General features: G+C 31.5%; 2 protein-coding genes across 5 annotated transcripts; both read left to right on the top strand.

Annotated features, from left to right (window-relative positions):
• The first annotated feature begins 30 nt into the window (after positions 1–30).
• LOC108205992 (TMV resistance protein N) lies at positions 31–9363 on the top strand. 4 transcript variants are annotated; one of them, XM_017376140.2, is made up of 10 exons: positions 31–280; positions 1103–1469; positions 1600–2698; positions 2885–3166; positions 3253–4341; positions 4965–5684; positions 5930–6217; positions 6308–7243; positions 7714–8196; positions 9100–9362. In XM_017376140.2, the coding sequence occupies exons 1-9, from the start codon at positions 202–204 to the stop codon at positions 8152–8154; spliced, it is 5301 nt and encodes a 1766-aa protein (XP_017231629.1). In that variant the 5' UTR covers positions 31–201; the 3' UTR covers positions 8155–8196; positions 9100–9362. The 4 variants fall into 4 exon arrangements, with proteins under 4 accessions (XP_017231629.1, XP_063943687.1, XP_063943688.1 ...); XM_064087617.1 differs by having other exon boundaries at positions 256–280; positions 377–1469; positions 9100–9363; XM_064087618.1 differs by having other exon boundaries at positions 256–280; positions 377–1469; positions 2885–3004.
• Positions 9364–12082: 2719 nt separating this feature from the next.
• Positions 12083–20982, top strand: LOC108208803 (disease resistance protein RLM3-like). The gene is made up of 3 exons (XM_064087620.1): positions 12083–12807; positions 19264–19445; positions 20496–20982. Exons 1-3 carry the CDS (start codon positions 12341–12343, stop codon positions 20810–20812), a joined length of 966 nt encoding a protein of 321 aa, XP_063943690.1. The 5' UTR covers positions 12083–12340; the 3' UTR covers positions 20813–20982.
• Positions 20983–25092: the final 4110 nt, after the last annotated feature.

Here is a 25092-nt window from a genome sequence, read left to right as displayed (position 1 = left end):
AACGTTAGTTATCTTGAATCCCACTGTAAAATAATGATGTACTTAATATATTTGGTTAAAATGATTGGAAAATTTAATATTTTCTAAAATAATTTTTGAGCCAGAATCTATTTTTAAATTTATTAAATAATTTTATATACTTTTCCGCAAAAATCTGCTTGTCGGTAACAACAATACCAAACGTATCTTTAATTTTGATGTATGACTACACATGTTAAAAATGGTTCAGGCTTGCAAGGGAGGCCAAGGGGAATCGCATACAATAAAGAAATATGCTCAGGTGCTCACTTCACTAAATTCATACAGATTCTTTATATATTTCAAATTATACCCCTGCATGAATAGTTAACTTGCTTTCCCAGTTCCCTATTGATAGGTTAAACTCTCATGCACTTCAGCTGTTCGACTTATTACATGACTGAGCCAGTGAGATTCATATACTCATCTTTAAGTCCTACTCTCGGGAACTTGTTCATGCACCTCTTATGTTCTTGCATTCATGTTTCTGCTGACTCCTTAGCAAGTCTTCTGTATGCCTCCGCAATCTAGCTGGCATATTCGAAATTACTATAGACTATAGTAATGTAGAACAAAGTCAGACGTCGAATTTTCTAAAGCCACTAGCTCACACCAAACATATAAACAATTTTCTCAATATGCAGTTTACTTGTTTTCTGCAATTTATGTGTCCATCCCCTCATTTTTATGTAGCATTGACTAATTACATGTTATGTGTAACATCAACATCAATCAGATAAAGAGTATCGAGTATCTTTATAAGCACAAGCAAACAATTAATTTATACCAATTTGCTAGCACTTCTGGGCTAATGTGTGGTGGTTGGGTCTGATATACATGTCAGTTGTGACTTCGGATATTACAGATATTACATTATGTTCCAGATATAATCATCTTTCATAAATTACGATTTTCGTTTTGAAGGTCTTGAGTGTTTTGTCTGAATTCATGGCTTCTTCGAGTTATAATCAAAGTCCGTCATCCTCTTCTGTTTTAACTTCACCTCCTGCTTATGATGTTTTCTTAAGCTTCAGAGGTGTAGATACACGGTATACATTTATTGATTATCTGTATGATGCCTTAGGTCGCTATGGTATCCGAACTTTTAAGGATGATCGTGAGCTATGCACTGGAGATGTAATCTCAGATTCACTGCTTAAGGCTATTCAGGGTTCCAAGACTTATGTTGTCGTCTTCTCTGAAAACTATGCTTCCTCCACATGGTGCCTTGACGAGCTTGTAGAGATCATGGGTTGTTACAAATCAATGGGAAGATCAATTTTTCCTGTCTATTACAACATTGAACCATCTGCAGTGCGGCACCAAACTGGGAGTTTTGATGAAGCTTTCAGAGAACATGGAACACAGTTTCATATGGATAGATTGAGTAAGTGGCGAATCACACTGACCAGCATGGCGGGCCTCACTGGATACAATGTTCATGAAAATATGTAAGTATGATATTCTTGCTGGTTATTCAGATGAGATGAACTTAGTCCATATTAAATTATGCATATGTATTCTAGATTTTCAGCATAATCGAAAAAAATTTAAACTAAACTTAATTTTGGGAAATTGCAGGTCTCAAACTGATATTATAAATAAGATTGTTGATAGGATTTTACTCGAAATTAATCCATTGACTCTGGACGTTGCCAAATATCCTGTTGGTTTGGATCCTCGTGTTAAAGCCCTAACAACATTGTTGAGCAGTGGCACAGAAGGTGTCATTAGGATAGGTATACATGGTATGGGCGGAGTTGGAAAAACAACTCTTGCGAAAGCCGTGTATAACCAAAACATTCAAGGCTTTCAGGGTAGCTGCTTCTTAGCAAATGTTAGGGAGGTTTTAAAACGAGAAAACGGCCTAGTATGTTTACAACAGAAACTTATGGACACTATTCTTAAACGTAAGAGCGATAAGATTGACAATGTTGATCAAGGAATTGAGTTGATAAGAGCTAGAATATGTTCAAAAAAAGTTCTCATAGTTATTGATGATTTGGACAGCAAAAGACCCCTGGAATTTTTAGAAGGACCATTTGCTTTGGGTAGTATAATCATTATAACAACAAGAAATGAGGATCTACTTGATTCAATTAAAGTAGAAGCTAAGTACAAAGTAAATGAATTAGGTGATGCTGAATCATGTCTACTTTTTGCCCAACATGCATTCGGTGATATCAAAATACCCGACACATTTATGGAGTTGTCTCGAGAAATTCTAGGACATGCTGGAGGGCTTCCCTTGGCTCTTAAAGTTTTTGGCTCGAACTTGCTTAACCAACCTGTGGAAGAATGGAGTTGGTTCATCGATAAATTGAAGCGCGTCTCTATTGAAGATGTTGAGAATAAACTTGCGGTCAGCTTTGAAGCATTGAACTTGGTTGATCCTATGCTGCAAAACTTTTACCTAGACATTGCTTGTTTTTTCATTGGATACAAGAAAGAGATAGTTGCGAAGATAATGGAAACTTGTTACACATTTGTTGATCATAATTTTGACATTCTAAGGAAAAGGTGTTTACTAACGACCAATGGTGAAGATGAGCTGCAGATGCATGATCTGCTTCGGGATATGGGAAAGAAAATTGCACGCAACAACTCTTTTGGTGAGCCTGGAAAACATAGTAGATTATGGGCATCGAAAGATATATGTGATGTGTTGAAGAATAATAAGGTATTCATGTGACTTCGAATCATAAAAACATCACATATCAACTTTTGTCCTTGTTATGTATTTAGAATTGCTCATAAGATGATATTATGTATTAAAAGAGCACAGTGTGATTCTCATACTCTTTCTATCTCTCAAATATATATAACATTATGCATCCACTTTTCTTCTTCTCTTTATATGTTTTAGGGAGCAGAATCATTAGAATGTATCATCCCACGGGACAACCAGGATGCATTTGATGGAGTATCATTCACAACGGAAACATTTAAGAGTATGAATAAATTAAGATTTCTGTGCCTCGAAAAGGTAAACCTCAATGGAAGCTTTGAGAGTATTTTTGAAGATTTGAGGTGGTTGTGTTGGGACTTTTGCCCTCTGAAATGTTTGCCTTCTGAATTTAACCCGCAAAAACTTGTTATCCTTGAATTGCCCCATAGCAAAATGAGAACAATGTGGGAGCTAAACACAGTGAGTGCTCCGAGTATGTTTATTTTACATATATGATGAGTTGAATATTGATGCCTTAAAAATTCCAATTGCACTTCTTTTTACAGGTTTTACATGATTTTGAAAAGCTAAAGACTCTGAACATGTCATATTCTCTAGATTTAAGTACAACTCCAGACTTCAGTAATTTACCGTGTCTTGAGAATTTAAATTTTGAGTATTGTGCATGCTTGGAGGAGGTCCACGTATCAATTGGAAGTTTGGAGAGGCTTGTTTCCTTAAATTTGCATGGCTGTGTGAACCTAAGAAGTCTTCAGGACAGTATTTGCAACTTAAGAGGATTGCAATGTTTAAATATTGGTGGTTGCAGTAGACTGGAAGCATTGCCTTTTGAGCTTGGAAACATTGAATCCCTAACAGAGCTCAAGGCATGGGGACTAAGTGTTTCTGAAATACCAGAATCAATCGGACGTCTCAGTAAACTTGTTGAGCTGGAATTGAACAATAACAAGAGCCTTGAATATCTTCCAGATACCATCTGCAACCTTAGATCATTGGAAATTCTTGATGTTAATGATTGCAGTAGTCTGGAAGCATTACCAGATTGGATAGGACTTCTTGGTAAGCTTGTTGAGCTGAGATTAAGCTGTAACAAGAACCTTGAAACTCGTCCAAACACCATATGCAACCTGAGGTCATTGGAAATTCTTGATATTTCTGAATGTGAAAAACTTGAAATATTACCAGATCAACTGTGGAAGCTTACAAGCCTATGGGAGCTAGATGCAAGAGGTGTTCCTCTGTTAAAAGAACTTCCTGATATAGAATTAAGCCAGATCCCATTAGCATTGCAAAGGTTAGATTTAACTGGCAGTGCTCTCACTGCACTACCGTACGGTACTAGCCAGCTCACAAACCTAGAAGATCTTGTTCTTAAAGGTTGTGATCATCTGTTGTCCATCACAGAACTTCCTCCTAATCTAAAACGCATAATGGCAGATGATTGTTCATCTTTGGAAAGATTACCAAATCTATCGGAGTTAAAACAGTTGAGGAATTTGCATCTTGCATATTGTGTTGGTTTGCCAGAGATTGTAGGCTTAGATGAACTCCCATCTCTAAGAGAACTTGATCTGGGACGTCGCTCCTCCGCCAGCGCATCTCTTGGAAACACTTTCACTAAACGTTTGTTTCAGGTTTGGTTGATCTCAAACTCTTATAATTATATTAGCGCCTTTGTTTCCATTGTTTGAGGATTGTCACAACTTCTCATTTTACTTATTATATAGCATGTCATAATCTTGTTAATGCCATTTCCTTTACAATTCTTGCAATGAACCCAAACATCTAGATGATAATTAATCGCTCTACTAAAAACAAAAGTAAACCAGATAACGAATTGGTCAATTATAAACAAAAGTAAATCACATAACATATCGTTATGTGACGATTAAAGCTAAAAACTATTTGGAGACAGGAATCTAAAAACTATCTAATTAATTGTAATCCGTTTATGTATTCGAATTAAGCACCAATAATACAATCAGATAAAATCAAAAAATTTCATTATATTTGATCTGATAAATTTACTAATTATTACTGAATATTAATTTGAACTTATTATAATATTAATGTTTTTATTTTGTTGTAAAGTTAATTATAAATTATACATGAGTTAATAAGTAATTAAAATTTTACATTTAGAGAAGGAAACAAGGGAGATGGCAGCTTTGTTTATAAGCCCCTGTATTAGAACTTTATATACATGCCACATATATTTGTTGGTTAAGATTCTTTCTTTGGTTATATTTTGCAACAGATATATTGTGGATTTGGGCATCTAATACATATTTGCGTTTCGGAGCTTCCATATTGGATTAGTCAGTCGAGTACTTTAGGGTCAACATTCTCTTTAGATGTTCCTCCAAACGTACTAGGGATGATTCTCTGCTTTAAGCACTTGGGTGACTGGGATAATTTACATAATTCTGATCCAATTGAGTATTCTGTTAAGAATACCACAAGTGGCTTTACATTGCAAGGCAGTTTTGACAACTTCAGGTTTGATTCATTTATGGTGATATTGCCAAGATCATTAATTTCCAACAGTGATGATGGTGATAGAATTCAGTTAAGAACGACAAATGCCGATATTCTTGGAATACATCTACTGTACAAACATGAGATTCCAATGATTGACCATGTTTTGGGAAAACACATGACTAGCTTTGATGAGTTGAAATTGGTTACTCCTGTACTGCAGGATATTTTCCTAGATCTTGCTTGTTTTTTCGTAGGACGGAAGAAAGATGAGGTTGTTCAGATACTGGAAACTTACTATTGCAATGTAGAACGCAATATTGATATTCTGAAGGAAAAATGGTTACTGGTGATCAATGATAGAGATGAGTTGAGGATGGATGATCTGCTACAACATATGGGAAGAAATATTGCTCATAAAAACACTCATAAAGAGCATGGACAGCAAAGTAGATTATGGTTATCATTAGATATATATGACGTGTTGAAGAAGCAAAAGGTAATTTCATTATCAATTCATCATCATCATTATCATAATTAACAATCATCTCAGAAGGTTTTTATATGACTACGACTTCAAAACTGCTCATAAGTTATTTAGCAAAAAACAAAAAACTACTCATAAGTTAATTTTTATGTTCAAGAAGCACTAGGGAACTATGTCCGCCTCTTTTCTCTCTCATTGAGTTAACATATAAAACATTGGCCATCGACTTTTCTTATTGATTTATGTCTGTGTGTTAGGGAGCAGAAGCTATTGAAGGTATCATTCCTCGCAAAGCTTACTATAGGGATGCACTTATGGGTGAATCATTCACTACAGAAGCATTTAAAAACATGTGCAATTTAAGATTTCTTTACCTCAAGAAGGTAAATCTCACTGGAAGCTTTGAACAGACATTTGAAAATTTGAGGTGGCTCTATTGGGAGTTTTGTACTTTAAACTGCTTACCTTCCGACTTTGACCCGCAAAAACTTGTTATTCTAGAGTTGCCTCATAGCAATATGAGAAGCCTGTGGGAACTAAACAAGGTAAGTGCTCAGAGTATGTTTCTTGCATATATGATACATTACACTTTGGATTCCGGCTTAATTTTTTCGAATTGTTACTCATTTTTTCAGGTTTCACGTGTTTTTGAAAAGTTAAAAACTCTAAACATGTCTTTTTCTCAAAATTTATCTTCGACTCCGGACTTCACTAAGTTACCATGTCTTGAAATCTTAAATTTTGAGAGTTGTAAAAGCTTGGAGGAGCTCCACATATCTATCGGAAGTTTGGTGAGTCTTGTTTGCTTAAACCTGAATAGTTGTGTGAAGCTAAGAAGTCTTCCAGACACCATTTGTGACTTAACAGCATTGAAAGTTCTAAATATTAGTCAATGCAGTAGTCTAGGAGCATTGCCTACAGAGTTGGGGAACATTGAATCCCTAGAAAAGCTTTTTGCCTGGGGAGTACCTGTTTCAGTTTTATCGGATTCGATCGGACGTCTTAGTAAGCTTGTAGAGCTTATTATTCGTTATAACAAGAACATTGAAACTCTTCCTGACACCATTTGCAACCTGAGATCGTTGGAAATTCTTGATATTTCTGGATGTGAAACATTAGATATATTGCCAGATCAACTATGGAAGCTTACAAGGTTAAAGAAACTATATGCATGTGGTATTCTATTAGAAGAACTCCCTGATATAGATTCAAACCAGATTGCATTATCATTGCAAAACTTAGATCTATCTAATAGTTGTATCACTGCCATGCCGTCCGGTATTAGTCAGCTCTTGGAACTGCATAAACTTGATCTTATTGGATGTTGTGAACTCATGTCCATCGAAGAACTTCCTCCTAATCTAAGACGGATAATAGCATGTGGCTGCATTTCTCTTGAAAGATTACCAAATCTATCCAATTTGAAGCAGTTAGAGATTTTGGACCTTACAAATTGTAGTGGTTTAACAGAGATTCTTAGCTTGGAGGTACTCACTTCTCTACGGGAACTTTATTTGGGAGGTTGCAGCCCATCTCTTCTGGCATACACTTTCACAAAAAGTTTATTTCAGGTTTGGTAAATCTCAAACTGTAGTTACAAATTATCAAATGAGTTCATGTTTTAGAACCAGGTGTTCTTAGTTACAACCCCCCCCCCCCCCCCCCCCCCCCCCCCCACACACACACACACACAAACCCCTCTTCTTGTTAGGATTTTATACAGGTCCTATATTTAAAAAAACTAGAAGCTACCTTATTTTTTACTTAATAATGAAAGAACAATGAGAGCTAAATAATAAATTATAACATTTCATAATTTGGGTTAAGCAGTAGTAATTAAAAAAAATCAATGTTCATTTATTACATTCAATTGATTTGTAAATATTAATTAATCAAATATACCAAAATTAAGAGAAAAAGTAGTTTCACTTTAGTGGAAATTTTCAATGGTAATATTTGCAGTTTTTCATTTAATGAACTGATATAATAATGTAAAGTTTTGGTTGACTTATTGCTTTGTGTTTGTTATAATTTGCAATAGATATACTCTGAATTTGGGCATCAAATCATTATCTGCATTTGGTCAGAAGAGTTTCCAAAATGGATTAGTCAAGGTGAATATGGGACAACAATGTCTTTGGATTTGGCACCTAATATGGCACACAATTACCTGGGGATGATTCTCTGCTTCAAATGCCAAGCAGGTGGCGGGTCTTTTTTAATTGATTATTCTCTTAAGACTTCGGCAAGTAATTTTATAAAGAGCGACACTGAGATGGAGGTATATGGCGCATGTATGATAATAGTACCAAGATCAATCTTCTCGGTCAGAGATGGTGACAACAGAATTGAGTTAACAGCAGGTGGATATGCAGAAATTTCAGGGCTGCATTTATTATACAAAACAGAGAACTGTAGAAGAAGAAAAAGAGGAACAAATATGCTGAACAGTAGAAAAACTTGGAAAGTGAATGAGAATTGATTGCTCCCTCACTGGTTATATATTTCGCAACTCCAGATACAGGTAACTAAAACATAATTATATTCCGAAGATATGGTTATTGTCACTGCTTCTACTTCCACTTCCACCTATGTAACATATGGTGACAAAACTAAAAGGTATCTCACTCTTAATCATTTTTTTGCTAATGAAGATTAATCTTTGGCAATTTTTATACAAAGTAGCATAAAATTCTGTCCTGCATGTTACTTTTGATTCAATATAAAACAATAGCAATATTTGTTTTATTTAATTTGAAGTCTAGAATAAGATTGGGTATGTATTAAAATTATGAAAGAGTTTAAAGTTAAAAATTTAGTAGTGTGATAAAAAAAATAATGAAATTCAAGATATATGAGAGAAATTTATTCTATTGAGTACATGATCGAACCCAAAAATATTATTAAAATTATTTACACTTGGACAATTTCTCATCAGTGAAGGTTCAGTTTCATCATAGTTTATTTAGCAGTATTCTGCAGATTACATGTTTGCAACATTGTTTCGGAGGTCAATATAGGCCCCATCTCTCTGATATTTGTGTATTGCAATCCACTGCTTCTTATTCATCTACCATTCTACAACAGCAATGGACACAAATCCTTTATGTGATCAAATCTGAAATTGTCACTACACAGTTTGCAGTGTCCAGTCACTAACTAGATTAACTCCATATAAAGGATTTTAGACTCTGGGGCTAAATACTACATAACTCCATATCATCATTTTCTGACAAATCTGATTCCTATATGCATTTTGGGAGTGGAATTGCATCCATTTTTCATGGTTCTGCAGTGATATACTCAGAACAAACATAGCACCATGTCCTACGTGTCCCTATATTAGTTATAAGTTATTGTCTACTTGCAAAAAAGAATTTGTGACCGGATAGTTTATATGTTATATTCTGGTATTTTCACTCTTCAGGTCCCTACCTTGAAGAGGACTTGAGAGATCAACTGCGAAGCCCATTGGAGGTTTATACATCTTGGATCAGTACCAGTTTAAAGTTTGGTTATGGACCCGTTTTAACCTGTTTTACATTATTCTGTCATGTATTTTTTTTCCACAAATATTTCAAACATAAAATTTGTTTTGCATCTTGAAAACAATTCTATATAATTTTTATGACATTCAACAAAAATATGTAAAATTTTATTAAAAATTATTTTAATTCTTTTAACACATATTTAAAAGTATTTATTTGATATTTATTTTGATTTTAATAATTCAAAATGATACTTGTTAAGATCACGGATCAAACTGATATATGAACTAAGTGATCATATTTAATTCTTTTAATAATACTCCCTCCGTCCCACAATACATGTCTCTTTTGGAAAAATTACGCATATTAAGAAAGCATTGATTAGATAAAATTTTCTCACCTCTACCCCTAATAAATGCATGAATGTAGACTCTTATTCAACCTCCATTAATTGTTATACAACTTTCAAGAAGGGTAATTTTGGAATATTTGCAATATATTTGCATTGGAAACTAAAAGTAGACATGTATTGTGGGACAAAAATTTCTTCCAAAAGAGACATGTATTGTGGGACGGAGGGAGTATATTTTTAATAACGTCACGCTGGCATCAAAAATTGGATCTCTTGGTTTTTTTTTTCCTTCCCCTTCGCCAGATGTACCCTACAATTGGGCACCGTGTCAGCGTTTACGCTCCCCAATTCGTAGACCGGTATGGTCGCCCACAATACAGAGACAGCCACTTAAGATGTTTTGAAATAACATGTTATTCACATTGACCTGTCGAAATCAATCGATCCTGTGCTACAAGATATACTCGTAGATATTGCTTGTTTTTTCGTCAGACGGAGGAAAAAAAGGTTATTCAAATACTGGAAACTTATTATTTCAACACAAATCGTGCTATTCATATTCTCCGGAAAATTCATTGGATATATACCATGGGTTAAAGAAGCACCAGGTTTTTTCTTTCTTGCTAAGATTTTACTAGGTAATTTTTTTAGGATCAGCATGCTGTGATGTTTGTTATTTAAGCTTTATTTAACCAATGGTCCTAGATGTGTTGAATTTGAAAATAAACGGTCTGAATTTTAAAGGAGCCACCAAAAAAAAAATCTCTGGAAAGAGCTAAGCCAAGCTTAATTCGAATTCTATAAAGGGATATAGCTGCCTACATGCCTGGAGGGGGCCAGGATCAAGCTTATGTTATCCAGTTCTGTCCAAGATAGTGGGAATGCAGGCGGCTGTATACAGTATAGATCAACGATTACAGATAGCTTGCCTGCCCAAGTCTATCTAGTAAAAACATGAAGAACAGCGGAAACTAGAAATTTTTTCTGTTTTATAACTCTAGAGGGGGTTGGACTTGGGTAGGCTGAAAAAAGACATACGGATATAGGCAAGAACGGCGCTCTGCAGAATATGACTCATGCTCTTTCAGGTTCGTTAAATTCCGTGGGTGGTGTAGCTACCGGGATCAATGCAGTCGATTATGCAAGTCGTGCATTTTTCTTGTGGCCCTGGAGTGAATCTTGAACTCATCGGAAATGGACTTTAATCAGACGCCTAACTTTGATTTGCTTTACAAACTATTTGAACTTGGTTGCTGCATATTGAAATGAAACTATGTAGGGGATATGCATATGCTCTGGAGTCTGGGGTCCTCCATGGCATAGCTTGCAGGAAGAAAAGGGCATTACTTGAGACTTACTTCTGGTCTTGTTTCTCTTCACCTCTTGGAAGGTACTCCTTCTGTTTTCAAATATTTGATGTATGATTTTTTGATATACATTTTTAAGTGAATAATCGTATAGTTAGAACCATTATTTTTCAAATTTCCATTTTGTGAATTAAAATATAAGTTTAATATTTTTATTCAGAAAGAGAAAATTTAAAAAAATAATTTCCACCCTCCATGACTCTTACGTTTTCCTCAATCACGTGTTCAAAACTTCACCTTCATTCACCCCTGATCGTTCCACTAACCACATCCTCCACTCTCCTCCCTCCCCTCCATATGCAAGTCTTTCAAATACTCTCTGCAGCTGCCTTATCTTCTTTTTTCGTTCAACTAATTATTACCCATTATCATCATTCTCCATCACTGTCATGGATCACCTTCCTTTTTTTGTCTTTGTAATCGAAGAAATCAAATTAAAAAATCGAGAAAGAAAATCGAATATGTTTATGTATATTGTCGCGTATCGGGGTATGTTCATTGGGTTGTGGAATTGATGGCACGGAGTAATTGGTTGAGTTTGTTATTACTTTAGTTGATTTTAATTGATTTTATTATTGTTTTTAGTTGATTTTGTGTTATTACTACCGGTCTAGTAGAGGTACTCAATTTTCTCCATGTACAACCACTTGCAACTTATTTTGTAATTAAATATAATTTTTAACAAATTTTTTCAAAACTGCATTTGTGATTGCATATATAATTGCTAGCAGTTGTATATATAGTTGCAAATGCAACCTCTGTAATTTTGTAATTTTTTCTTCAAAAAATAGCATTTTTGTAATTTTTATTTGGAAGACCAGCATTCTTGCAAAAAAAATATAAAAAATTACAATATTTTTACAAAAAATTTCTAGATTTGACTATTTATGAAAAATCTCTTAAAAAATTGTAACATATACTTTATTATTATTTATTATTAATACATTGTTTTTTAGAAAGTGCATAAATTCATATTTTATTTATAAAAAATGTATAAGTTTAAGGGCATAAATTTGTGTGAATAACAATAGTCACCAATATCAAATAATTTGTTAATAATTATCAAAAAAAATTTAAATTCCTTAATAAAAAATTTTATATAGTACATTTTGAATAGCCATTTGACCTTTAATTAATTATAAAGTGATATAAATTAATGGCTTCTTCAAGTTTTTAGCAAAACTCATTCCTGTTACTCACAAAATAAATTTATAAATAGAATCTCTTAATATTTATTTTACAAATCCAAAAAGACAAAGGAAAAGCAAAGGTTTGCGTCCATTCATTTATGCTCCCGTTGAATTCGTACTCAAGTCATTCATCTATTCATCTTTCCTCAATCATTTTAGAAAACCTGGATTCCGGCCGGTTTTTTCGAAATCCTGGTTTTCTAATTACAAAGTCTGTTACGTATATAATCATCTTCCACTAGATTCGCTCTTCAATCTGTTGTCCAAATTAATGGCTTCTACAAGTCATCGAGCTCGCTGGGACGTTTTTATAAGCTTCAGAGGCAGTGATACGCGACATTCATTTACTGATCATCTCTATGGAGCCTTACAAAGCAACGGTGTTCGAACATTTATGGATGATCCTGAGCTACGCAGCGGAGAGGTAATTGCAGACGCTTTGCTTCAAGCGATTGAGGAATCCAAGACTTACATTGTTGTCCTCTCCAAAAATTATGCTTCTTCACGTTGGTGCCTTGACGAGCTAGTAGCGATCCTCAGTTGCTACAAAAGAATGAATAGATGTGTAATTCCTGTGTTCTACAAAATTGATCCATCTGTTGTGCGACACCAAACTGGGCGTTTTAAAGAAGCTTTTGAAAGACATGAGAATCGTGTTGACATGGATAGATTGGGCAAGTGGCGCAGTACACTGACCACCGTGGCCGATCTTTCAGGATACTCGGTGCCTAAAAATATGTGAGTTTATCTTTACTTTTAGGCAAAATTAAATTCATTGTTGTATCAATTTAAGTAACGGATTTTCTAGTACATGGGAACACACTACCAACCACTTTTTAGTTAGGCGGTGGATTTCTATTGATTCAAGTCTTATTAATAATTATGGACCCTGACATTGACAAAATCTCCACTAATAAAAATCCTTCGCCCAAGTAAAAAGTAGTTAAGTAGTTGGGCACACTTTAGAATGGTCATAGCAACTTCAATAAATTAGTTATTTATGTTCCTAAATTATAATCTAAGAATTGAGAACACAATAATTATACTTTGATTCAAGAAATCACTATGACACCCTATTTTTTCCTTAAAGTCTAACCTTATAAAATGTTGCAAACCCTTCATTTTCTATCTCCACTGTTCATTGCTAAAGTTATGCTAGAGTTACTTTTAAATACAAAATATATTAAGAGTCCAGATCCCTGGCATACGTATGCCAGGGACCAGTTACATATAAATACATAATATATTAAGGGTCCAGGTCCTTGACATACGTATGCCATGGACCGGTTACATAGCACACACTTTGCTGGCCGTTGGATGAATATTCGACGACCAGGATTATAACCTATGTCCAGCGGTTAAAAAGCGTCGGATGTACTAAACTTTTGTTATAATCCTGGTCCAACGGTTAGAAAACTATATGTTGTTTAACCGGTCCCTGACATACGTATGCCAGGGACTTAAAACCATATATTAAATACGAAATAAGAATAAGGGACCTGTTAGAGGTGAAACTATATTAATTTCCTAGATTAGATGAAACTATATCAATTTCCCAAATTACTAAGATATTTTATCTTAAATATATTTAAGAAATGAGTACTTGCGTCAGTAAGGTAAGATGTGAATTTTTTTATAAAATGATAGATTAAAGTTAAACTTAAGGGGCCTTGTATAAACCTGAGATTTATATGTTAATTTTTGTGTTTGTGCTTGATCTCCATAAATTCATGTGCTTATACTAATTAATTAATTATTAGTAGTAACAAACACTGTCAAGTAGAACCAGAGCTTTGAAGCTTAGATAAAGCAACACTATCGCTCAATTAGAGAATTCATACCGGGTTTCCCATTTTTTCTCCATCCCCGTATATTGAGGAAATTAAATAATGAACTAAAACTAAATATATAATTATGAACTTAAGCTAAAAAACAAGTTTACATTTGGTACCTTGATTTATGGATGACTAGAAAACAAGTCCCCAAATATAGAGGAGTGATCATTGATAAAATAATAGTTAGTAGTTGAAGTTGTAAAGAGAAGTGAGAGAAATAAATAATAATAATAAATATGGAAACTGAAATGGAGAATGGGATATAGTAAATTTTTAGATGATAAATATATTATTGAGAAAAATATAAGAAAGTACTAGTTTTGGTAAGAATACGAAGATGAGAATGGGGCAGCGGATGACTATGCTCTTATAGTTCTAGCTCACAACAAATGCGAAGCACAAATACTTTTTAATAAAATATAATTTTAAATTACTAAATAGTACTGGTTAATCTTTATATAAATGTGGTTATATATTTATAACTTCAAAATAGGTGTACTTACATATATAAAGTATTAAAGTTTTTATTATATCTCTAATATATATAGATTGAAAAGGTTTTAGTATGTCTTACTCGACTATGATTGTTGTTGTAGGGGTATTATGCGGTTTGATTTGTTCCGGTTTTTTACACTAAGATTTAAGCAATTAAAAAACCGTCAATAGGTGTAATAGAAAATTCGAGTTTGATAATAAAAATTTAATAAATGTAACCATGAAAAATATGTATACAAAAAAAGGTGAAAGTTTATGACCATAACAATAAGCAATACTATCTTATTAAAACTTAACATACAAAAGTTTAGTTTGTTAATGTGTAGTTTGATATCATCGTTTTTGTGGTTAGATCTCATATATCAAATTTATTAGAACCGTTAGGTCTAATATTACATAGAGATATGCTAGAGGTCCCAAAAAAACATCCCAATTTATAAATGGGTCCCCCCCTTGTGCACATTCATTTCACTAAATAAAACATGTCATGTGTTTTTGGGAGTTATTTTGGGACCCTAGCATTTCTCTATTACATAATATTTAATATTTTAATATTTGAAATGCTTCGAAAGATTTAGGCTTTGAATCTAATCGATAACATATTGAAATTAATTATTAAATTAAACGTATATAAGAAAATTATTAATAATTAATACAATCCCGTGCATCGCGAGGGTTGTAAACTAGTATGTATAATAAGTAAACATGGGAAAAAAATGAAAATAGAATTATATTTTCTTTAAATAGAATTTAAATAATTTATAAAAACGGTCGTATAAAATTGTAGGTATAGTAAGAGTTTTCAAGTTTAATATTAAAAAGAATATATTGGAAACATATATAATATTACATGATTAAGAGGTATTTTAAATAAAACATATATGATGCTAAAAAAAGGGGTATCTAAATAAAACAATTAATAAATATGTAAGAATATATGATATTAACAAACTCTTGGTTGAATAATATCTGCTTTGCTTCGTCGAGGATGTGTACGTTTGTTTGATTATAAAATAAAATAGGATAGAATTAAATTCGTATAGGATTCGCATGTGTAATAGAAGTCTCGGGTAAATAACAAATAAAATATGTTAAAAGTAAATATGAAAGACAATATTTAAAAAATTATTATTAATAGGAAACAAAGGGTTTTCACCTATTAGTAGTACTAACTTATATCCCGTGTGACGGAAGAGTAAATTTCACTATTTGTTCATATTTTTAACGTAAAAATCCGTGCAAGCTGTAAATGTATCATAATTGTTTCTCACACGGATGTTGAAATTAGTAATAATGTAACTTGTCATTGGTAAAAAAATTGTGTGATTTTATAATATTCATTATCTGAAAAATATCTTATTTTCATCTAACATTACATATTATTCACTTTTTTCTATTCAACATTAATCTAAAGTTTACATCTTCTTAATTAAATCATTATTTTTTTTTGAAAATCAGTTACATATTCATATTACTTAAAGTCTAAATGGTCAGTGGCACAACAATTTTTGACTTGACTAACATACATAAATCCTCCCAATAACTTTTATAAGCTTGATTTTTTTTAATTCCTCTTCAGATTGATCGTGTGCTTTAGTTTAAAGTAGGGGTGTGCATCGGTCGGTTCGGCTCGGTTTTGACCTAAAATCGTTACCGAACCGTGTATGTAGGTACAATTCGGTTTTTATATAATAACCGTAACCGAACTGTTTAAAACGGTTTTTTCCGGTTTGGTTAACCTTCCATCGATTGTTTTTTTTTTAATTCTTAACTATTATAATATATAAATAATCATAATATTAATTTATAAAAGCATTAGAAGTAATTTTGTAAACTACAATAATATGAAGTTTATGTATCTTAAGTTTATACAATTTCATAAAAATATAAGATATATGTAATATTAAAAAATATATATTTAAACGGTTCAGTTTAAGGGGTAAAATCAAATCTGTTACCAAACCGTTTATTCGGTTCGATTATGGTTTTTATCGGTTTCGATATTTTATGATTTTTTTTTCTTCAGTTTTTTGATTTTTCGATTTTCCTTGCTCACTCCTAATTTAAACTATATGGTTGAATGTTTTGAAAACTGAAGACGATCAATATTAATTTTGTATAAATTCTTTGAGAAAATCACGCACCTTAAAGATTATTTGTGTTGTTAAGAAATATTAAATCAAATTTACATACATTTCGAAGTTCTAATATTAATCTTTTTGAAGTCCGGCTTCCATATTTATATATAAATTTCACAGGTAACACCTAAAACTTAAAACTTAAACTAATTTAATAGAGATGAATTATTTCATTACCAAACTAAATATATTGCACATTGTACATCTCATTTATATATTTTCAAACCAACGAATCAAAATCACATTTCTTAATTTGCATCAATATGAAATATATAGCTTTATATATACATACATACATACATATATATATGGGGTCGAGTTCCAGGGAGACTCTCCGTATTGAGAGACGCAAGAGACTCCATCTAGACCATCCGTTAGTAGTATTTTTATACAATCTTGAATACATTTGACAATGGCAATACAGTAATTATTCCTATTAATGGAGGAAATTTTTATATTCTCAAATCTCTATAATCTGTGTATTCATGGAAGATATTAATATGTCTTTTATGTAGAGATTTAATGATCTTTTCAGATTCGGAAAGGATATATTATGCATTTATGTAGAGATTGAATAATCTTTTTATATTTGGAAATGAGATATTGTGCTCTTATTTTTGAGATTGAATTATATTTTCAGATTTGGAAAGAATATATTTACGCAATACTATATGTATCAAACATGATAATGATTAAATTATGTTGATCTCTGATTAAATCACTAAAATTAGTAGAACACTTACCAGAATAATATTAAAACCATGGCACATTGAAATTTTTGTTAGGTCATTTAAAATGTACATTATAACACTTAATAGAATAATATTTTTTAGAGAACTCACATCAATTTTTTTGTTGAACTATTAATTACATATCTTTGCGGAATTTTTTGTATTCTCATATTTTAACCAAATCTATTTTAGTAAATATCGTAATATGTAATAGAGCACTTTTATAAACACTTAGTAGAATATTTAGTTGACTAAAAAATTATAGTAAATTTTTGTAGAATAGTTGTTAAAACAAAAATAAATATATTAAATTTTAATAAAACACCTTGCGAATCTCTGTAACAAAATATGTTAGCGATCTTAATAAATTTTATTATATGATCTTTTTAATTCGAATTGAGATTCTTTAAAAATATTATATACAATAAATTATATTCGACACTTTGTAAAGAAAAGAGTAAACTAAATTCACTAAAAAAACTTAGCAGAACATTTAGTATATAAAAATTTCTCATTGAAATTTTTATTAGGTGTTTCGTTAGCCAGTCATATATATATATTATGATTTTATTATATGTTATTTTTAAATAAAGTAAAATATATTCGATATAATTTATTTAAGTCATGTATTTATTAAGATTCTTCTAATTGATGCATTAAGTGTTTCATATAATGATAATTAAAAAATAATAATTTGAACTAATAAACACTTAAGAGAATATCAAAATTATATTAAGGTTCTTTTAATTGCTACATTAAGTGTTTCATACAATAATAATTTTATTTAATTTTTTTAAAGCGAATAATAATAATAAATTTATTTGATATAATCTATTTAAGTCATATATTTATTAAGATTCTTCTAATTGATGCATTAGTGCAAAATATAAATCAAAAAATTTAGTATAAATTGTAATCTTAAGTGTTTTTTTGCTAATAAACACTTAAGAGAATCTTAATAAAACATTCGCTACTACATAGTTGGCAAAACATGATTAAATATGTTGGGCCATGTTTAATAGAATTTATTTATGATGAGATTAAACATATGAGAACACTTAAAAAATGATTGATATATAATATTAAGATTCACGATATTAAAGAATCCGATATGTATATTTTAATAATATCACGATCATCTTAAAGAATCTTGTAAAAATTATCCGATATGTACATTTTAATAATACCACGATCATCTTAAAGAATCTTTTTCATTATCTTTACTTTGATCTTTTAAATAATTTTTAATACGATCTTTAAAATAATCTTTATTACGATCTTTATAAAGATTCTCTTAAGTAATCTTTTTAAATGATTTTGTAAGATTTCATAAAATATTTACTAGAATCTGTTAATTTTTGTAAAAATATCGATAACATATTCCAACGAAACTGTGATAAATTGCATAATGTAATTTATAGTAATATATTAATTGTAAATTTTTTAATTTATGTTAATAGTGCACCCAAATCTTCATACAATCTATTTAAAAAAGGTATGATTAATGAAATATGTATCATTAATGGTAGTTATTCTAAGATCTTTACATACATGAAAACAATTTAAATAGTATATTATAAAGAACTGTAACTGTGATTTTGATGGTAATTAATCCACATAATTATGAAAGTACAATTAACAAAATCGTATGATTAATGTATGCATAATGCGTATTTTTAAAATATAATATACTACCCCTAGAGTTTAAATAAGGAAGAATACCAGTATGTATGTATAACATATAGACCATAAGATCAAAAGAGAATTAATGGTAGAGATCATGGTCTCTCAGGTTTCCCGCTACTCCCCGGTCTCTTTTGAACCTCTCCCTAACATACATATATATATTATGTTATAGAGTGGAGATCTGTGGGATACTATTATTTATGAGAAATTGGAGTCCCTAAGATCTACCGTTGGATTCTAAACAGATCATGTGGCTAAGATTTAATGAGAAAAAAAGGCTGATCATTTTAAAACAATTTTAAAATCCAGATCTGGTCATGTTTCTTCAAATCCATATCCCGCATTCTCCGTCGAAGCACACAACTACCATCGTTACCAGGAGTGCTTGATTTTCGCTGTGATCAACCCTAGGTGCGGAACTTTAGAGACTGAAGTCATCGACTGGGGAGGGATTTGCAGGACGCCTCAACTTTGTACGAATATGAGTTTAGGTATTCCCACGAACTCCTTATTATGTTCTTCATTTTTATTGAATGTCGTTTTTTTGACGACTAAATTACCCGAATTTATGAACGCCGGCAGCCTGGTTCAATGGGTTGTCCTTCATTTGTCGTCTCTAATTTGTGGTTGCCCTCTGGGTTCTTTTTGGGGCTTTGTTTAGAAACTGAACTGGGTGTGTGTTTTCACTTAACATTGCAAGCTATTTGGATAACGAATGTTGTGTTTAAACACTTTAGATCGTTTTGGTGATATTTGGGGGTTTTGTTTTGTATTAGATTCTTCAAATTCTAAATGTATTTTGTATTTAAGTTCTGCAATTTATTGCTGTTTTGATCCTGAAGTTGCATATTATGTGATACTGCATTTGGTTTGTTGATTTGAAAACAGAGTTTGGTATTTGTAATGTGTCCTGCAAGTTTGTAATAAGCTTGACCGACTAATATGCCAGTGCTGCAATTTTGCTGCATATCGATGCACTAAGCACTATAATATGTGAGTTTGTAAATCCTGGTAGTCGTATTTAATAGGTTGTCCTACATATGTTGTTTGTGCTTCGGGGAGGACTTCCATTTTTTTTTTTGTGGCCTTTGTAGATTATGGAACTCTCTGTGTGTTCTTCACTTGACAACAAGCATATATATTAAATTAAACACTAAAGTCGTAACTGATGCTATTTGGATAATGAGTGTTGCATTAAGACACCGCAGAATATTTTGTTGATAGTTTGGTATATCGTATTTTTATTAGATTATTCGTGTTCTTCACTCGCTGATAGCCATGTTCTGCGTTTTTTTATATGTTTTTATGTTGAAGTTGCAGATTATGTGATAATTATTAGATTTTGGTGTTATGCATTTTAAGTTTTAAAGTTGGTGTGTGCTAGACTTGTGCATGACCTTCCACTGTCATTATTTGGTTATAATATTGGTGTTTGTAACACATTTACTGAGGCTACTATCTTGTTCTTTTGGAAACGAAGTTTGTTCTTTTTAATGTGTCTTGCAAAATGTGTAATAAGCTTTACTGTCTAATGTGTATAGGGCGAAGGAGAAGAAGTAGACTGATCGATAACTCATGGGTATACAATTGGACAAAAAAGAAGCCTGAATGCATAACTATTAACGATGACGGGCATAGTTGCAAGTCTGCCCACGTTGTTTCAAAGGGTACTTTGCTTAAGAAAAAAGTACGTGGAAGCGTGATTGGCATGCTATTAAGGTCCAAAAACAAAAAAGAGGCATTTGGCGTTGCAGAAGATGGTCAATTTCAGCAAAATAAAATTGTTGGGAGATTAACGATTTTAGCACTAGAAAATATATTCCTAACGTGTTCCACGATTGTAAGACTTTATGTTTAGTTGCTACATTAGATTATTTGGAAATATATTTTGTTATGAAATTACAATTTTGGTTGTGGGAATTTAGAACATGGGGATACACATTTCTAGCGGGTTGTTTATATGAATTTAAAACTTTGTGTTTGCTAATGAAAGTGCCCAGAGTTGTGGTACTGCACTTAGTTCATGTCGACATTATCTAGCTGCGTCATTTGGTAATGTTTAGCCTTGCATGTTATTAGTATCCATTTGTCAAGTCTAATGCACTTTCAGATTTTGCTTTTTGTTTTAGTCTCTGTTAAACTACATCCCTGATTTACATAACATGGAGTAACTTCACAGTACCAAAGTGTTGGTGTATATCTAGTAAATATTTAACACTTTATTGCGAACCAATATACAGAGACAAACTCTAACTCAAATTTTCAAGGCATCCCAAATGCACAGCATTGTTTAGAAATTGACTAGTAGAACCAATCATATGGATACAACAACTAAAATCATTTTTTTTTAAATAAAGCATCTTGCACCCGAATCAACGTCAACACCATTATTGATCTCCTCTTCAACATCCTCGTCACTTTCACAAGTTTCAGAATCAGAAAATCTGTATGAATGTTCCGAATCTGAACTTTCAGCGTGGAGACATCTTGAACACCTATACATCAAAAACAATACTGAAGCACATAACCACAGGTGCAAAACATAAAAAAGGAAAGAAACCTTATTCTAATGAAACACATAAGCACATTGGCAGAACAAAATTACATGGTGAACAATGCAACTATCAAAAACAATACTGCAGAACACATTAACTACTAGAGTACATAACCACATGTGCAGAACACAAAAAAAAAGAGAAATAAACCTTATTTTAATGAAACACATATGCAAATGTGCGGAACAAAAAAACAACAAACACTTTGTAATGATACCACGAAGGGAGCAAAATACATTAACCTTAGACAAGTCCTGCACACAATTATTATATAAAGGACATCTTGCGAAACATTACAAGACTAAAAATGAACAAAAGATGCAATAACAAATCTGCAGAACTTACTTGATTCGCCATTCTTATTAGACATTAGACACTTGTTGTGGAGAAAAACACAGAATGCTCCAAGAGGTATATCTATTTTCTCCAAAGAATCAAAGGTTGAAAAGGAGAAAAAGGAAAAAAAATGGCAGAGCGAGTGCAGGACACTTCTCCTGGCATTCTCCTGAAAATGGTCACAAGCAGTTGAAACTGCCCCGTGACTTAAGCAGCATGCAACTTTGACTCAAAGAAAGCACAGATTTGTGTCTAAAAAAAAATTAAAACATACAAATAAAAAAGTATATCAAATATCCTATCAGCCATTGGATCTAAATCAAAATGGAGGGCTTGAATTAGGACTCCAAGGACTCCAATAATTATGGTACTCCAAATAACTTTCCTCTTATGTTATATATATATTTTTATTTACTCATATGTATTATATATCAATTTATTTTCAAAAAATCTTCTTTTTTATTCTAAAAGTATTTAGTGTTCTTATATACAATGTAAGAAATTACTTTTGGTATCTATCTTGTTCCATTGTACTAACATATCATACAATGACATATCTATCATTATACTTCTAAATTAATATATTTTCTTAGGACAACAATATTTTCTTGTTTAATAGTTTTGCGAATAAAATATTATACATACTTATTCAACTATTTATTTTATTTAATACTGTAATCGTTTTTTATGGCTATCGTTTTAATTAAACATGACTGATTTAACATTTTTTATTGACGAAAAGTATGCAAAAGTTGTGTGTTGACATGTTTCTTAAAAGTAGAGGATGCAAAATATAATTTGTAAATTTAGATAGTATATAGAATTGTATTTAGGATAAAGTTGCGGATGCTAAATGAAATTTACTTTAAGTTAATGACTATTTGCTCTTTTTGCCCTTAGTTGGGTTATAATATATAGAAAGTACAAACTAGACAGATATAAACTTTACAAACTAGACAGATATAAACTTTAGCATTTAAAATTTTTATTAGAATTTATTTGTATCTGGATTATATGTGCATTTTAATTAATATATGTTTTTAAGTAATTAGTCTTTTAATTGAGGTATACAGATAAGCGTGTTTGGATTACTATGTTTATTAGATCTGTTAAAATAAATTTTAATAATTGGATATACCAAATTAGATTGAAAAATAAAAAGGCTCAATAGATATTACGGTAGCTTAACTTAGCATAATTAAATGTGCTTTTAAGTACAATGGAGTGGCTGTTAAAATGTATTCTATATTAAAGATATCGTAGGTTGACCCAAATACTATCTATTGACGACCGGACAAATCTTTTAATATTTTTATAGTATATATAGTTTAACACCTCGTATGGTTAGTAATGAGTTTCGTTCAGTTTAAACTAGGTATTTGATTGTGAAAAAATGTATTTGAAACACATACGTGAAAACCAAAAGGAATGAGTTTTCGATACCAAATGGAGGTGGGTTTGAAACATGGGTTTCAAGTTTCTAATTTTTTTTATTTCATTCTTTATTTACAAATATATGTAATTTTTTTTATGTAAAATTAAATAAATGATTAAAAAATATATGTAATTATTATTTTAAATTAATTAACAGGAATAACTAAAAAATATTTTAGATCAAATATATTAATTCCACCACTCAACCAATTAATTCCACTACTCAACCAAACACATCTTAACCTGATTGGTGATTCAACCCGATACCAACGTTCTTACCAAACGTCTAGTGTGAAAGTATTATTGGCCTAAGTCTTTCTTATGTAGATTTCAACAACATTTAATAATGCCTTATTGCAGGTCTCAAGCTGATATTAACAAATTATTTTAAACTTTTTTTTTCCTTCTGAATAAAAACCTAATGTTTAAATATATATACAAAAAAAATATATTTTAAAAATAACTTATGAAACTATATTTTATATGCGCCTTAAAATTCGTGCCAAGCAATGCAAAAAACTGTAAATAAATGAGAGGGACGGAGGGAGTATATTAAAAATCTAGGGCAATCAGGTCCACTATGTTTACACAATAACAGGCTCCTAAGCTAAAACAATTACAATGGTCACGTAACAAGAGTATGTTAATCTCTCTCAAGCATCAACACTCTTGAAACATTATTACACATATAATCACATTTAGTAATTTGATTAATCAGGTAATTATAACAATAGTTAGTCTCTTGCGAGCATCAACGCTATCAGAAACCCAATGATGCTCCCGCACTCAAATTCAATTCTACTAATTGTATGTGTGCCTTTAGTAATATATCTCTCGGTCATACTCCTTGCACTCAAATTCAATTCTATTAATTGTATGTGTGCCTCTAGTAGTATATCTCTTGATCATACTCCTATTTGCATAGAATTAATTCATGATATCGGCCTATTAAACAAATTAATAATAAAACATAATTAATTAAAATTAGCCGTAATCAATCCAATCAATGTGAAAATCAGGCCAAGATCATAATGCAACCATGGCTTCCCCTTAAGCCCTTGAACACAACTACTTGCTGATAATTAATTAACTAAAACAATTAAGATAATAAAAATACATAATTGAACTAACAAGAAAAGTGAAGAGATTTAGATAAAAAAAACCCTTCAACCTTTAATGTTGTCACACCAAGAAAAGTCATGGTTTCTCACATAGCCTCTCTCTCCCTCTCTAACCCTAAAAATTTTAATCTAATAGTCTACAATGATAAAATATGATCCTATCTCTAATAATAAAAGTATTTATAATGTTTTAAATTAATAAACAAATAGTATTCCAAAACCAAGTAGGATTTTTCTTAAAAATTCGTAGCTGTATTTGGACATCAGTATATGGGCTTTTCCAGTTTAATTTTTTTTCCTTGGACTGTCTCAAAATAAAAGAAAATTCAATAAGCTTAAGATCGTCCAAATCCGACATCCGGAACTCAAGATATGGCCTAAACAATGTAGAAATCGGTACAACCGAATAAATATGAATTTCCATAGATTTAGCTCCAAAATAGCTATTTTTCTTCAAATCCTTCTAAACTTAGGAATTTTTTATTCCCTGCAATAAAACATTAAAATTTATTAAATATAAATCCTTATCAGTGCAAAATACAGTTAAATATGGGGAAAAAATCATATGAAATATATACAAAAACATATTTTTATTAGACTACATGTCCGGTGATATGTTATCTCTCTGTCCTGTAAATGGTTTAGAACTTCATAAAACAGCAGGCATCAACTTTATTTTGTGTGTAAATTAG

This window comes from Daucus carota, chromosome 2 (assembly GCF_001625215.2).
Source record: "Daucus carota subsp. sativus chromosome 2, DH1 v3.0, whole genome shotgun sequence".
NCBI lineage: Eukaryota > Viridiplantae > Streptophyta > Magnoliopsida > Apiales > Apiaceae > Daucus > Daucus carota.
The sequence above is the reverse complement of the archived record's forward strand: the minus strand, read 5'-3'. Positions and strand labels throughout refer to the sequence as shown.

Bases quoted from the DNA above. Each gene is read 5' to 3' on its own strand.
- LOC108205992 (XM_064087617.1), top strand. From the start codon at position 967: ATGGCTTCTTCGAGTTATAATCAAAGTCCGTCATCCTCTTCTGTTTTA. The intron at 2,699-2,884 runs GTATTCATGTGA...TATATGTTTTAG, and splicing joins ATGTGTTGAAGAATAATAAG to GGAGCAGAATCATTAGAATG. The intron at 7,244-7,713 runs GTTTGGTAAATC...AATTTGCAATAG, and splicing joins TCACAAAAAGTTTATTTCAG to ATATACTCTGAATTTGGGCA.
- LOC108208803 (XM_064087620.1), top strand. From the start codon at position 12,341: ATGGCTTCTACAAGTCATCGAGCTCGCTGGGACGTTTTTATAAGCTTC. The intron at 12,808-19,263 runs GTGAGTTTATCT...TTTAAAATCCAG, and splicing joins TACTCGGTGCCTAAAAATAT to ATCTGGTCATGTTTCTTCAA. The intron at 19,446-20,495 runs GTATTCCCACGA...TAATGTGTATAG, and splicing joins TTGTACGAATATGAGTTTAG to GGCGAAGGAGAAGAAGTAGA.